The sequence below is a fragment of the Ischnura elegans genome, chromosome 10 (assembly GCF_921293095.1).
Source record: "Ischnura elegans chromosome 10, ioIscEleg1.1, whole genome shotgun sequence".
In the NCBI taxonomy this organism is placed as follows: domain Eukaryota; kingdom Metazoa; phylum Arthropoda; class Insecta; order Odonata; family Coenagrionidae; genus Ischnura; species Ischnura elegans.
In genome coordinates, this window is record NC_060255.1 from 5,749,839 (window position 1) to 5,764,313 (window position 14,475).

General features: G+C 39.3%; 1 protein-coding gene across 4 annotated transcripts in view; it reads left to right on the forward strand.

The window, feature by feature from the left end:
- Positions 1 to 14,475, forward strand: part of LOC124166375 (3'-5' RNA helicase YTHDC2-like) — a 59,085-nt gene that overhangs the window by 18,199 nt on the left and 26,411 nt on the right. For all 4 annotated transcript variants that reach the window (XM_046543878.1, XM_046543875.1, XM_046543876.1 and 1 more), the window contains exons 10-16: positions 3,703 to 3,864; positions 6,891 to 7,072; positions 9,616 to 9,788; positions 12,336 to 12,463; positions 12,745 to 12,879; positions 12,996 to 13,184; positions 13,776 to 13,895. In XM_046543878.1, coding sequence (XP_046399834.1) covers positions 3,703 to 3,864; positions 6,891 to 7,072; positions 9,616 to 9,788; positions 12,336 to 12,463; positions 12,745 to 12,879; positions 12,996 to 13,184; positions 13,776 to 13,895 — 1,089 coding nt within the window. The remainder of the gene's footprint in view (positions 1 to 3,702; positions 3,865 to 6,890; positions 7,073 to 9,615; positions 9,789 to 12,335; positions 12,464 to 12,744; positions 12,880 to 12,995; positions 13,185 to 13,775; positions 13,896 to 14,475) is intronic.

Consider the following 14,475-nt stretch of genomic DNA (forward strand, 5'->3'; position numbering starts at 1 on the left):
CAGGATGTTAGCACCAGTTGTGTCTCTAGATACTTTGAAAAAACTGTATTTCGCTAAAATACGCACTCACTTATCCTATGGCATTTTGTTCTGGGGAAATTCAGCTGCCTCAAGTAAAGCCTTTTCTGCACAAAAGCAAGCCATCAAGGCAATGTTTCAAGTCTGCATACGTACCCCAGGTAAACCTCTTTTTTCCAATGCAAAAATCCTCACACACCCTTCTTTATATATTTTGACATGTGCTTGCTTTATACACTCCAACCGGGACAAATTTCCTGCTAATGCCTCTTACCACAATTACTCTACCCGCTCTAGAAATAATTTAGACACTCAGCAATACTCAAGTTCTCTCTGTCTGAAAGGCCCCTACCACTCTGCCTCTGCAATTTTTAATCACATCCCTGAGGAAATTAAATCCGTCTCTTCACCTGCTGTGTTTAAATGGAGGGTTAAAAATATTCTATTCAGAAAGTGCTATTACAGTGTCTCTGAATACCTTGAAGACTCTCATAAAGACATATGATATTGAAATGTATTTTTGTACGGTTTTCCCTTTTCTGTATTTTTATTGTATATATACAGGCGGTCCCCGACTTTCGTACACAATGCGTTCCCGAAAACTTGTACGAAAGTCGAATTGTACGAAAGTCGAACCATTGACTTCCATACTAATTAGGGGTTACGTTCCAAAAGAGCGGAATTTACGTACTAAAACCTTTTTTTCACGGAATTCATTTCAATTGACTTAATTTTAATAATATATTAATAAAACTCCTCAAATCATATAATTTATTTCGAAAATACGCAGAAAATGCAAATATAAGTTTAAAAAACAAGAACTCCGTTGGCTATCGAGTGAAACTTCCTCTTGGCGTTTAAGTTGACATTCCACTTATTACGTCCACTATAAATAAAAGGACATATCAAGTAGCATAAAAAAATGTATTCGTTGAACCCGCACTCTGGATACCTTTTAATTTTTACACCAAAATTCGATGTTTGGCAGGTGACATTCGTGATCGCGTATATTCCGCATGTTATTCAAAGAAGACAAAAGACAAACGGAATTCGGGTGATATGTCGTGCAATATCGTTGCTGAAGGTTTACATGAATTAAACAGCACTCAAACGAAAAAACACAATTAGAAAGAAGATCTTACTAGTTTTATTGAAAGCTATTCGATGATGTCTAGTCAACTTCTTTAGAAAAATATCTTCAATGAAGGCTTTCTTCTTCTCTTGATGAAGAAGCCTATAGCAGGCAGTCTCTCTCCCAAATAAATCACCTAGACCAGAGTCAATTACCAACAATTCCCTTCATTATATACGTTCATATTGTTCGCATATACTGCCAATACTGCAATTTGAAACAATTGAATGTTGGGATGCGCAATAAACATAGCGGGAATTTTAAAAAAATTACAGACCAGCGTCCGAAAGTCCGAATTTAGCGTACGAAAGTCGAGTAAAAGGTGTCAATTTTGAATGTACGAAAGTGCGAATTGTACGAAAGTCGAGTGTACGAAAGTCGAGGACCGCCTGTATATTGTAACCCCACCATGCGGGGCACATTCGGGGAGGGGGAGATTGGAGGGCAAAAGGGGAGGTCAGAGGTATAGCGGGGATATTCCGTGCACCTGGGGTGAGGGAATGGGATTTTGGGAAAGGGTAGGAGGGGAAGTTTAGGGGTGATGAGACCTGAGACAGGAGCGTTCGGATAAAGAAAGCCGTTCGACTGCGTAGTTCGCTCAACATAAATTTAATGAGTTTAAATATGATCATTTACAAATACAAGCAAATCAATGGCAAAAGTAACAATTAACCTCTTCTCCTTGAATTCAATGAAATACAACGCATAATTCACTATGCTGCACAACAGAAAAATTTCAGTCCTTAACCTAAACCCAAAAAAAAATCACGCTACACGTTTTCACATTCATAACCCATACAAAAACCACAAGAAAAGGGGACAAATAAAAAAAAACAAGAAACGGGGGGGGGGGATGGAAATATGAAACAACGAAATAGATATTGCACAGAAATTCACACGGTAATAGGGGGAAGTACTGTCCTCTTCTCTATTTGTGCGGGGAATTTTATCAATGTTTTTAATGAATTCTCTTCTTGACTTGGTGAAGTGGGAATTTTCTTCTGTTCCTTGAGCGGGGGGGTTGGGGGGGGGGGGGGGGAATGGGATTTCGTGGCTTTTTCTCTTACAGTTTGTTGAATTTTCGGGGCTCTCGATCTGCTGATCGTGGCGATTCCGTTCCGCGGCGTAGGCTGCTCTGCGTCAACTCCGGCAGGTTCACGAGTGGGAGATGGCTTCTCTGCGACAGTTGGGAGATCCTTTCATCGGCACCACGAGTCTACCTTGCAACTCCGACTCGCGTTGGGCACCCTCTCTCTCTCTCGGGATCTCTCCACCAACTTTTTCTCTGCCTCCCCACACTCCGCCTACTCTTGGGAGCGTTTTTTTTTTTCGGAATCGCCAAAAAAGAAAATCATCTAAGCCTGTTTTCCTCCGGTGCACCACGTTATATAGCCATTGAGGGGAGGAAACACCGGGGAGGGGGGGGTCAGGGGAAAGAAAGGGATGATGCACTTGGGGCTGGACGGTCACTTCACCAAGGACACGGGGGGGGGGGGGGAAACCACGTTCTTCTTCGTCTTAAGAATTCGACTTGCACACATTAGGAGGGGGGGGGGGGGGAAGGGAGAGCATTACACATTGTGGGGAGGAAAATAGGGAAACATCAAATGGGGACTCAATGATTCATGACACTCACGCACACATTCACACGAACACATATCAAAAGAAAAAAAAAACGGCCTTCCTTTACCTCGCACTCCCGTCTCATGCGCCACTATGTAAGCGGGCAGAATGCACCGGTTACAATATATACTTATGGAAAACGCTTCTCCTAATGTCTTTTGTATTTTTATATTGCATCTTTTTTGAATGCAAATCTTGACGTAGCCATGCATTGTATTTTGCCAACGGTGATAAATAAATATTATTATTATTATTATTTCTCTAGCGTTATGAGGTTGAAATATGTACACACATAGCAAAGAGTGCTTATGGTATATGTATCTAACAAATGCTTAACTTATTCCTTTAGCATTTGCTTTGACCCTTCTTTATCAAGGTTTTTACCATTAAAAATATATTTAATATGGTCATAAGCATTTTTATCGTTTAAATTATTGTTCTGGGGATAAAAATGGAATATTTATGACGAGTGAATTTTTATGACCAAACTGTATTTTTTGTGACGAAATTGAAATTCTATGACGAAATTTTAAACCGAAATTGACAGATTTTTATGACGAAATTCACAGTTTTTATTCTCCGATAATCTTTGCCTCTATAGCCATTTATTTGCCTTCTGAAGATAAAATAGATGTTAACTCAATTGACGTAGTTTATTGAAACCAGGGTTGGTTAATAGTAAAGAAACTGTAGACCATACAAACTTTTTTCTGATTGTTATGTTACCCGTTACTTGTTTCCACAAAATATCACCATCTATTGTTAACTATTTTGGCTGTGTTTCCTTGATGGCACCTCCCAGATTGCCTTAATGCTCAAATAGTGAACTTTAATTTAGAATTTATGGAACTTTAAGATTTAATCATTTTGTGTATAGATCTTAAAAGTCCAAATTATTTTTACTCCTGGTCTTTGTCCTTTTTCCACAGTGCTCTTCAACGGAAAATGTACCAGAAAAAGTTGAGCTGGAACCTTGGCTGATAGAAGAGATGGATCGATGTATGTCTGAGGCATGGCTTTCTGGGTCAGAAGATGCTTTTACCCAGCTTCTTCATCTTGTGCTCTCTGAAAACGTGTACGTGGATTACCAGGTTAGTTGCAACTATTTTCCTAATAATGTATAATAAAAATATGTAGTTGTTTTTGGTGATGTGGTGGAATGCCTCTCTTTCATTCCATCATCATAAAAGAGAGGAATTTTGTGGTCTTAGCGATCTGCTCGGCTCGTCCTCACAGTTTACAAAGACCACCCTCCCTCTATTCTTCTCTACTCTGCACATCCTTGGAGTATCCTTCATTCTGCAAGTTCTGAATGCATTGCTGTCTTCCCTACATTCATTGGAGGACCATGGTTGAAGTTTGTATCATACAGTAAACTCTCAATTATGCGAAGTCAACGGGACCAGAAAATAGGCCCTTTCGATAGAGTTGCGTAATTTCAAACATTTTTAATAAGTCGCTAAAAAATGTTTGCTCTTGTTCCCACCGCCCTTTTTCTGTCTTAAGTAGCCTTGTTTAACGTTTTCAGTGCCTATTTAAGATAGAATTTAAAAAAATGCTCTTTCTTATTGATTTTATGCTGTGAAAGATCGTTACAATTCACACGACCCTAAACTTCCCATTCTTTATTGTTAAATATCAGCGATCTTAGCGCTAAAGAAATTCCTGTCCATTTCAGAAAATGTATTCAAACAACATATTGAAAATTTAATCTAAGAATTTTGTTGTCAGTAGCGAATAGGAACTACCGTATAAGCTTGTGTATGAGGTGCACACGTGTAAGAGGCGCACCCCTATTTTGAGCATCGGAGCTATGAAGAAAAAATTTTGCGGCATTTTGTTATACTATCGCGCGGTGTTGCAGACGTGCGCCTGGAATTTTGACAGTTATCGAATTTTCCTCTTTCAATATTAATTGAATCTTTCAATATTAATTGAAAGAGAAAATTTTGATAACTGCGGCGGTAATAGCGGTATAAGAGGGAGTAGAAAGAGTTCCGATCCTCTCTTCGCATACGCCGTCGCTCTACGATGCTTGTCCTACTCACGAACAATTTTGTTTAAATGCTCTCGCAGGAGTATTGCAATAAAATTGCAGCCGTGGAAAATTTTAAGGCAAAACACGACAGGCATTTAGCATGATCCTTCCCCAGAGCTTGGACAACAATCGGGGCAATCTCAGCGCCGTAGGATAATAACCACGTCGTAGATTTAACGGAACCACACTCGGCCCTCCATCAGCCAATGCCTCTGCCGTTTATTTTTCCTTTCCGAGACCCCACAGGAAAATAGGAAAACATCAAGTTACAGGGGAACAATGAAAACGTGTTTCATCCCTACCCCGTCTCACAACTGACCTTGATCGATCTCCCAGTTTATGGAGGCCAAATGCAAGGGGGAGTCATTTACTGAGCCCGAAGATATCTCGATAGCTTTCAATAATTGTATGACACGCACGAGGTTCAAAAAAGAAAGAGATCTAACGCGACGCATATCTGACAGAATTTAAGTTTTTTAAGCTCTAATTGATTGACACAAAGATTTATAGTTACAACAAGGCTACTAATATTCAAAATAGTCCAAACAGGACAATTTCGGAAGAAACAAGCGTAGCATAAGCGCACTCAAACAAGACGAGACGGACTGGAAACCTTAGGCAACGCTAACTGCATATATCACATTGCTGCGCCTTCGCCCCTTCGCTTTGAAGGCAACTACGTCACGTGCAAGATCGGACGTGTTCTTCCCGTGCTCCTTCGCTCATAGCCTCGTAGCTTGAGATACGGAGGGGAGGGAGCGCGCTCCTTCCCCTCCGTATTTCGTTGCTTGCTTCGAAGACGGTGGGATCGCGCTCTTTCCCCTGGACCTCTCCTTCCGCGCTCTTCACTTATAAGCATTTCTGATTTCTTCCATCCACAATTTAGTCTAACAATGAACACACTCGTTCGAATTTTTGAAAGCGCAGGTTTTGACTCCAATATAATTTCCAGTTGCAAAAATCCTCATATTAGCGTCCGAAGATGATTTTTGGAAAATCAGGTCCTCAGCGTAATGGAAATTACTCGGCAAGTCAGATATTGACTATTAACCAGGTATGTCCGTCAAAAATACGCGTTTCTCTACGTTTGATAACCGATTACTATATGCAGTATAAATGCCGCGGGATGCCCACTCGCGGCTGTAAATTTAGCGCGCGCTCCGGAGCGAATCACCCCGCGCGATCTTTTGTATGTTCACCTCTGAGGTACCGACGTGACGGCGCGATGCTTGCAAGAAATTCAAACAGGAGCATTTTAAAAATACGTCACTAAGGGAGAAACTCCCCTGCCTGCCGCTTGATTTTGACCCAGGGTTTCAGATGACTGACTCACGCTGAAAATCAAGGCCACTCAGTTCCCCTTGGACTTGCGACCGGGGAAGGGGAGGGGGGGAGAATAAAAGTTTGTGTAAGAGGCGCACCCCCATTTTCGGCTGCAATGTCTGGGAAAAAAGGTGCGCCTCTTACACGCGCTTATACGGTACCTATTATCTACGCATAAGATAGATATTTGTTTCCAACGCCTACGAAATTTTAACAGCGGCCCGCCTAACCCGCCATTTGTGATGCCCTCTATCACTCACTGGCAAGAAAAAAAGAAAAACAAGGGTCATAACAAGGGTTTCCAAAATAACCTTCGTAGGTTAATATTTTTTGTTCCTACTGTATTTTCAGGTGAATGAAGGGGAATGGAAATAAAGAGAGAAACGATATTATCCACATTCATTTTTTTCCTACCACAACGTTTTATCATTTCTCAAGATATTTAGGTGGTGTATTGGTTCAATTTCGTGAATTCCCAAAAATGATAATACCCTTTTGCTCTTGGTGACCGAGCCTAATATTTGTTATTTGAAAACATTTTGTATTATCAGAACTTCGTATTATCGAATAGCGCCATGTATTTACCATACGCTTTTCGCCGGGACCACAATTTAACTTCGTATTATCAAAAATTTTGTAATATCCTGCTTTGTATAATTGTGAGTTTACTATATATGTCATTTATGATACTAAGTGGTGCTCTGGGCTACCGTACTGAATAGTGAAGGGAAAATATTGTTCTATTTTCTATTACAGCATTCTGAGACGTCAGTCACATCTCTAATGGTGGCAGCTAGTAGGGGAAACGTAAATACTGTGGAGCAGCTACTTAACTTGGGTGCTAACTTGAACTTGAAGGCACCCAATGGCTGGAGTGCTTTAGATTGGGCTCGGCATATGAAGCAGACTGCTGTGATTGACCTTTTGGAGGCATATATGTAAGTTTATGATGCGATTCTCCTTGTATGAGGTGTGTAGTGTTAGGTTTTTGGAATGTGTAACCTTTGGACTATGCAAATTCATGTATTGCCCCTTCTCTGTTAAATTTGATTTCCATGGAGAACATGTTGATTTTAAAAGAATTGAGGTGATAGAAGATGATGAATCTTGCACAATGCAAAAATCTGGAGGGCTAGGTAACGTTCCTGAGATAAAAATTCTCAAAGTTGCCGAAATTCCAATGGCATGAATAACTGTCTTTGAAAGGGCAAATGGTCAATTTGAGTGAGTCTGACTTTACAACCAGTGGCGGATCTATGGAGGGCCCCTCCTTTTATATCCATTTTACTCTAGGTAGAATGGTAATTTTGTTCGGACCCGCAATACTGCTGGGAGGTAACCCCCTACTTGGCCCCCCCCTTGTCCCTATCCTGGATCCACCACTGATTACAACTACTGTTCCAAGGGTTCCAGGGCAGTCCTACAGCGGTGGCAACCATTCTGGCCTCTTCCTCAGGGACTCAGGGCAGCATCAAAAGGGAAAACAAGGGAGGCCACAACACTATGTTAAGAGCCAAGTATTTCAAGAACGCTTGTGCACGTACATCTGAAGTGCTTTCACTTCTAAAATTACAAGTTCTAATTCTTTGAATGATGGCATGACAGTAGAAATAATGCACTATGTGCTAATTCCTCGATATATATTAAAATATGGATATATTAGCACTTGGAATTATTATCGAGGAATAAGGTACAGTGCAACCTCGATAAAACGAGACCCCACGGTGCACCAATAAACACTCGCTATAACGAATTGTCGCTTTACCGGAGGTGGAGCAAATAATAGCCAATATACCTGTTGAGAACAGTTATACTGGAACAGGAGTGGTGCGGCGACAAAGAAGTTTCTATCCGATAACCGTAAGCATAAATCCAGACGAAAGGCGATGTTTTTTTTTGCATCACCAAATTTCCTTACTCAAACAACGACTAACTATTCAAACAATTTATGAGCGCCGTACTGAATAAAAATCATGCAAAGCATGGTTTTGTCAATCATTATGCCAAAGCACAACCGACAAAGCCGTTTTTCTATGCACTTAATCAGTGCATCTACGTAATCATTTTATTATTTTGGCATTTTCCACTGAAAATTCAAAAATTTACTGATAAAACCGTATCGTGGTTATTTAATACCTCAAATGTTTCCATGGGTGTATTTTATTGATGTATATTATTATTGATGATTCTTCCACGACTTCGGGTTTACACCGCCGGCATCACCAGCAATTATGACGAGAGATAACGCTTTGGTGCTTTGTATTAGTATAATCAACCTTCCTCACTCTTGAAATTCTTGATTCGCAATCTATCCTTAAATACTTTGCTTTAGGCTTAGGCGTAGCCCCTTTCTCAGAAGTTCCCGAGGATTGGAGTGGGCAAAACCACCCGAACAAAGCTCCTTATAACTCTACATAGTCTACATTCCTTGGACGCTTTTGTTTTTTTTTATCGTGAAAAGCAAATAGGAGGATAAATTAATTTCAACACTCTCATATTACTCCTTTATTTTTATTTTCTCGCTTAGACGTGTTTGTTGTTTTTTTGGCCGTGGTGTCTGCCATCAAATGCTTTCTATTCACGCTACTCACGAACGTTCGCGGATGCTAATGCCACAATATTATCACAAAATTAACTACTTATTAATCGAACGACAGTTTACCACATAAATTTGAGACTGAGCACTCCATTAACTTCATTTCTAACAGATCGCTAGCAATTACAGAGATGAAGGAGTCTTGATGTAATTTTTTCCGGCGGTGAAACCCTCGCTATGGCGAGAGCCAACACCAAAAGGGCCTCGTAAAAACGAATTTTTTAACATGCATTTTATAGGGTCAATTGACGGTGCATCGGCTAACTCTCGTAATAGCGGGGGTCTCGCTATAGCCCGTACTCACTTTAACGAGGTTCCACTGTACTTGATTTTTCTGTAGTGTCATAGAAAATGTTTACAAATGATTGTTTAGGCCACTTTTTCCTTTGAAGTTATATTTGATAAATGTGCACTATCAGAAATGGTATTGCAGCTTCGGTGTTTTAAGTTGTCACAGTAAAGTTGTCCAATCTTACCCCCCCTCATACCCCCCCTCCAATGCCAGACAATACCGAATACACTTGTGTTGTAGACGCACCTTTTATCCCAGAAATTGAAGCTGAAAATGGGGGATGGGTCTCATACACAAATTTCTTATCTACTGACGGGCTGCAAGTCCAAAGGAGAACTGAGTGGCCTTTGATTTCAAAGTGAGTCATTCATCTAAAAACCTTGGCCAATAACAAGCAGGAGGCAATGGAGTTTCTCCCTTAGTGATGAATTTTACAATGTTCCGGTTTTTACTCCTAAGCATTGTACTGTCGTAAGCATTGCATCTCTCTTATCACTGATTCTATTGAAAATAATGGTGTGGGGAGTTGGATGCTTAATTAACCTTTAGAGTTGAAGAAAGATAGCAAAAACGTGTATAATATTTGGTTTCAGGAATTCTCCAGAAATTGAAGCCGCCGAGTCCAGTGTTGATAATTCATTAGTTGAATTAAGCCAGGAGGATAAGGACTTGCTTGATGTTTATCATCAAGGCTTTAACGATGAAAAAGTGAACATTGACTTAATTATGGCTCTCCTCCTAAAAATCCACTCCAACCAAGAAAATGGTGAGGAAAAATTTTCAGTGCTAAGCATTTGTGTTAAGTTACTGGGCAATGACTGTGAAATTTGGGGCTGTAGTTTTATATTATATGGGTGTATTGAATTACATGTTGATACTAGTCCACATAAATATTTAATGAAAATTAAAGTTGAAAGAACCCTCTAATGTGAGTTAATTCTATTTTTTTATTATTGAAATTCTTGTTTAAGTTGAAATTTATTCAATAACAAAACTAAGTGTATTTAATATGGATTCGTAAATTTAAAGAGGGTAAACTTAATTTTGCAAAAACTAGTGATGGGTCGATTCCAAAATTTTATCGATTCCGATCCCGATTCCGATTCTGACATTTCGATTCTGATTCTACCGATACAGATTCCATCGATTCTGACGACATAGGCTCCAAGAAAAAGACCACTTATAAATACAAGGGAGAGCCCTGAGTAAAGTCATATTCACAGTTATGATTAAGATTAAATACTGCTTATATTAATCGTGTAATATTTGGCCCTTTCAAATTCTCAAGCAAAAAAACCAACATGCTCATGCTCAGCCAGCAGGTTTTGATGTCTCCATGTTACAGTATTACTGCCTGCAGAAAATTGCCTTTTGCTACATAATTGTGTGACTGGGAAAGTACTTTCCTCCCAAAATTGCAAGATTTTGGAAACTTGAAGTATATCATCGATCTTTGTGGATCTTAAAACCTCATGGAACTCAGGTTGCCCAAGCAAATGAACTAAAGAACTTAGCTTTGGTTTTGTAGGGCCAAAAATACCTATACTTCTCACATCGTTTAATCAACCTTAAAACTCTTGCTTTTTTAAGTTCAAGAAAGAAACTAAAAGCTACAAATGAATATCACATCGGACGGACGTTGTATTAAAAAAGGCTAATTGATGCCTTGTGATGTGAAAACTCTGCTTTCCGCGCGACTCACCTCTGCGAAGGTGGAGAGGGAAAGAGGGTATCGGCTGTTGCCTTTCGAGGAAACAGTTCATTTTCCTCTCTCTTAAGCATGCCAACTTAATCTCTTCACTTTACTTGAATACCCGAGCCATATTTCTTATGCGTGGGATGGTTCCTGAAAAATATCCAATCCTTAGTATTTTCACTCGAGTAATGTGTTAAATGGTCAAGTCGATCTATATATAACCCTTTTTAACACCCTCATTTTAGTTTTTTAAGTCAATGAAGACGATTGTCCGTGCTTTAAATGACAATTTTCAAGACTAAAGTTTAAAAAAACTTGAAAAATCGGCCTCAGTTACCGAGTTCCACGGCGTGTAGCTCAGCCTTGACGTGCGATTAAAAAATCGCTCTTATTTCCTTCTTTGCAAAAGTGTTTTTCCAAGATTTCTGCTTAGTAATTTTTAGAAATCTCTACTTTATATTGTGGTTCAAATTTTCCGAGTTATATTTTTCACAAACGAAAGATAGTTTCTACTTTATGTCAAACTTCAAGTGAAAAACGGATCGACCATTTCGCGTTGTAAAACCAGACAGATGAAAGCCAAAATCTTCAAAAGTCATTGGATGTATAGAAAAAGCACCAAGTGAAAGGATATTGTGTTTTTTATTCCATAAAAATCATACCAACGCAACACCTCCTGGATAAATTTAAAACTTTTCGAGGATTAACGAGATCGCGCGTGGTTTTGAAAAGTTGGTCATGTTTGGGCCACTGTATCATCACTAAAGCGTCGTATTTAGGTAAAATGGCATATAAGTATATATCTGGTAATGATTTATGAGTATTTACGCTAAGTTTCAAGCCTCTATCCCCAAAAAGGTGATTTTGGACTTGATTCCAGCTTTTTCCGATTTCGGACCGGTGCACCGCGGTGTGCGCCGGGTCGGAAGACGATCGGCCGCCGCGGCTGGCGTAAAGGTATTCGGCACCTACGTCGACAACTGTAGAGTGTACAGCAAGCTAAAACTACCAAGCCAAGACATTGGAATTACTTATCGGCTTTAAAAACTGTATTACTACATGAGTTTCATGATAACACTTCCTGTCGGCAGATTGCTGGACCTACTAGCTTCGAAAGCCCTGTAACCGTAACTTACTCGACTCGACATTTGCAAAGCTACTCGAAACGCTCGAGTCGAGTACCAACTACTTAAGCGCATAAAAGTACCAACTACTCCACTCTACTCGAACTTTCGAGTACTCGCAAATCCCTAGAAGATAATGTTTTTTGTCTTTACGATAACGCGGTGCGAAAATTCAAATGACTGTTGGAAACGCGGTCATATTTAAATTTGTGGTTCGAAGTACTACGGGAATCGGAATCGATTTTTCACATTGGCAAGTACTCATTTTCGATTCCGATTCTTGGCTGAGAATCGAGGAATCGAACCGACCCATCACTAGCAAAAACCAAAAATGATCCTTACCCTCTGTGAGAGATGATTGCAATTGAAATGAAATTTAATCAGTTGTTTTTCATTTACCCTGGTTTCTTGTTGATGTTAAAAAAAATTCTTACAATATCTGTCTCACTGCAATAATATCAATGCTTATATAAAATGGGACTTTTATTTATAGGAGCAGTCTTGGTTTTCTTGCCAGGATATGAAGAAATTACTTCATTGAGAGATAAAATTTATCAGGAGGAAAAGAAAATGGTGGATGTAATGAAATTTAACTTATTTATTTTGCACTCCAATATGCAGGTATGTTTTCCTTTTGGTAATTAAACCATTTCTGGTGTTAAAGAAAAGCTAATGAGTAGTAACTTTGGTCACCAATTTTTTTCTAAATTTGTTTTGCTGTTATAAAAATTCCAAAATTATGTCTTCTGCCCTCATATGATAGAGAATATCTCATTCAAACAATTTATTAGCTACTAACCTTAGATAGCTACATAGTACTTTTGGAGGCCCAAATAGTTGGACCACTTAGCATGTAGCGTCTTCTTTGATTAATGCTTACTTTTAGTATCTTTCTTTTACAGACTATTGATCAAAAAAGAGTTTTTCATCCCTCTCCCGCTGGTGTAAGAAAGATAATTCTCTCGACAAATATTGCAGAAACTAGTATAACTATTGATGATGTTGTATTTGTCATTGATTCGGGGAAAGTTAAGGAGGTATTACATTTTTTTGCTCTGTACTCTAAAGAGTACAAATAAAGTGTTAGAAAAGTGTTTCTCTATCAGTTAAGTTCAAATATCTAATTTGCTGATTAATACTTTGCCACTCCCAGAGGTCGTTTGATGCATTAAGTGGCATAAACACCCTCCACACGTCATGGGCCTCCAAGGCCTGTTGCCAGCAGCGAAGGGGGAGAGCTGGCAGAACACGTCGGGGCTACTGCTACCATATCTTCTCTCGGATCCGCTACCAAGCAATGCAGCCATATCAAACACCGGAAATCCTCAGAGTTCCTCTCCAAGTTTGTATTTTCCTTGCCAAATTATATCTGAAAATCCTCATCATAATCATAATGGGATACATATTACATAGTTGAGAATGAAGGTGCCTTCATTGTTTATGTTTTAAAGGTTGTAGTGTGTGTGTGTTCAGACTTCGATGTCTTTCTTTTATGAGATTTATTTTTCAAGTTGAAGGTGTGGCTTTGGAGTTTCTTTTGCATAAAAATTTGGCTTGTACACAAAATTACAAATGCAGTTGAAGATTTAAAAAATCTTATGGTTGTGTACAATTCCAGATAGTAAGAGATTTTTCTCTTCTCCTCTCTCAACATTCTCCTGGAGCCAAACTTTTCTTTGTCCTAGGTTGGTTAAGAATTGATAAAGCCAATACACCCAGATTACATAAGTTTTTTGCAGTCATTGAAAGAAAAGGATGTGTGAAAGTCTTTACACTTTCAAAAAATGCATGTTTGGAGAGGTCACTTGATGTACAAGTCAATTGTATACTTAATTCTGAGTTTTCTACATTTAATATGAAATAAGATGATAAATTTAAAGTTACTATTTAGCCATTTCGTGTGTCTCTAATGCCTGTCATTACAACTTCACAGGAATTATGCCTTAATGCAAAGTTGCTGGCTCCCTCTAACATTGCCATTGCCGATTTTCTCGCAAAAGCCATCGAGCCCCCTCCATTTCTCGTGACAAGGCATTCTGTCCAGATGTTGAAGGTAAGCAATTTGATGATGTCGTGAATGTGGAAAATGAAGTGTATTATTTACCCTTGTGAATTGCTGCACTAACAGAGATAAATATGAGTTTCATGGTTAAATGTTTCCATACTTGCTCTAATCATTGGTCATTAGGGGGGACTTACAAAAATTATTTGGGGGGCCTAAACCGGGGACCTTGGCCCGGTAAATTTTATTAGTAGTGAATTTTGAGTTTTTTAAGCATTTTAGAAGAGTCATATGATCAACATTAGAACCCTGATCACTCGAATCTTGATATCTGGACACTCCGGGGACAAGCCTGACAAATTTTTTCCTCACATCTGTAGCGAATTTTTGGGGGGGCTCGGGCCCCCTCAGGCCCCATGGAGTCGGCACCACTGTTGGTCATTATGTGCATACCATCTGTGGCACACTCCTGCTTTCCCTTTTCTACCCTTCCCCACTCTAAACAACTAGTTAGACAATAGAATTGATGCAAAATTTGCCTATGAATTTGATTCAGACAGTGCAGTGGAAATAGCTAAGAAAATGATCATGAAAGAAGTATGTCTCTTTCAATTACGTGCTAAGTTTTCGT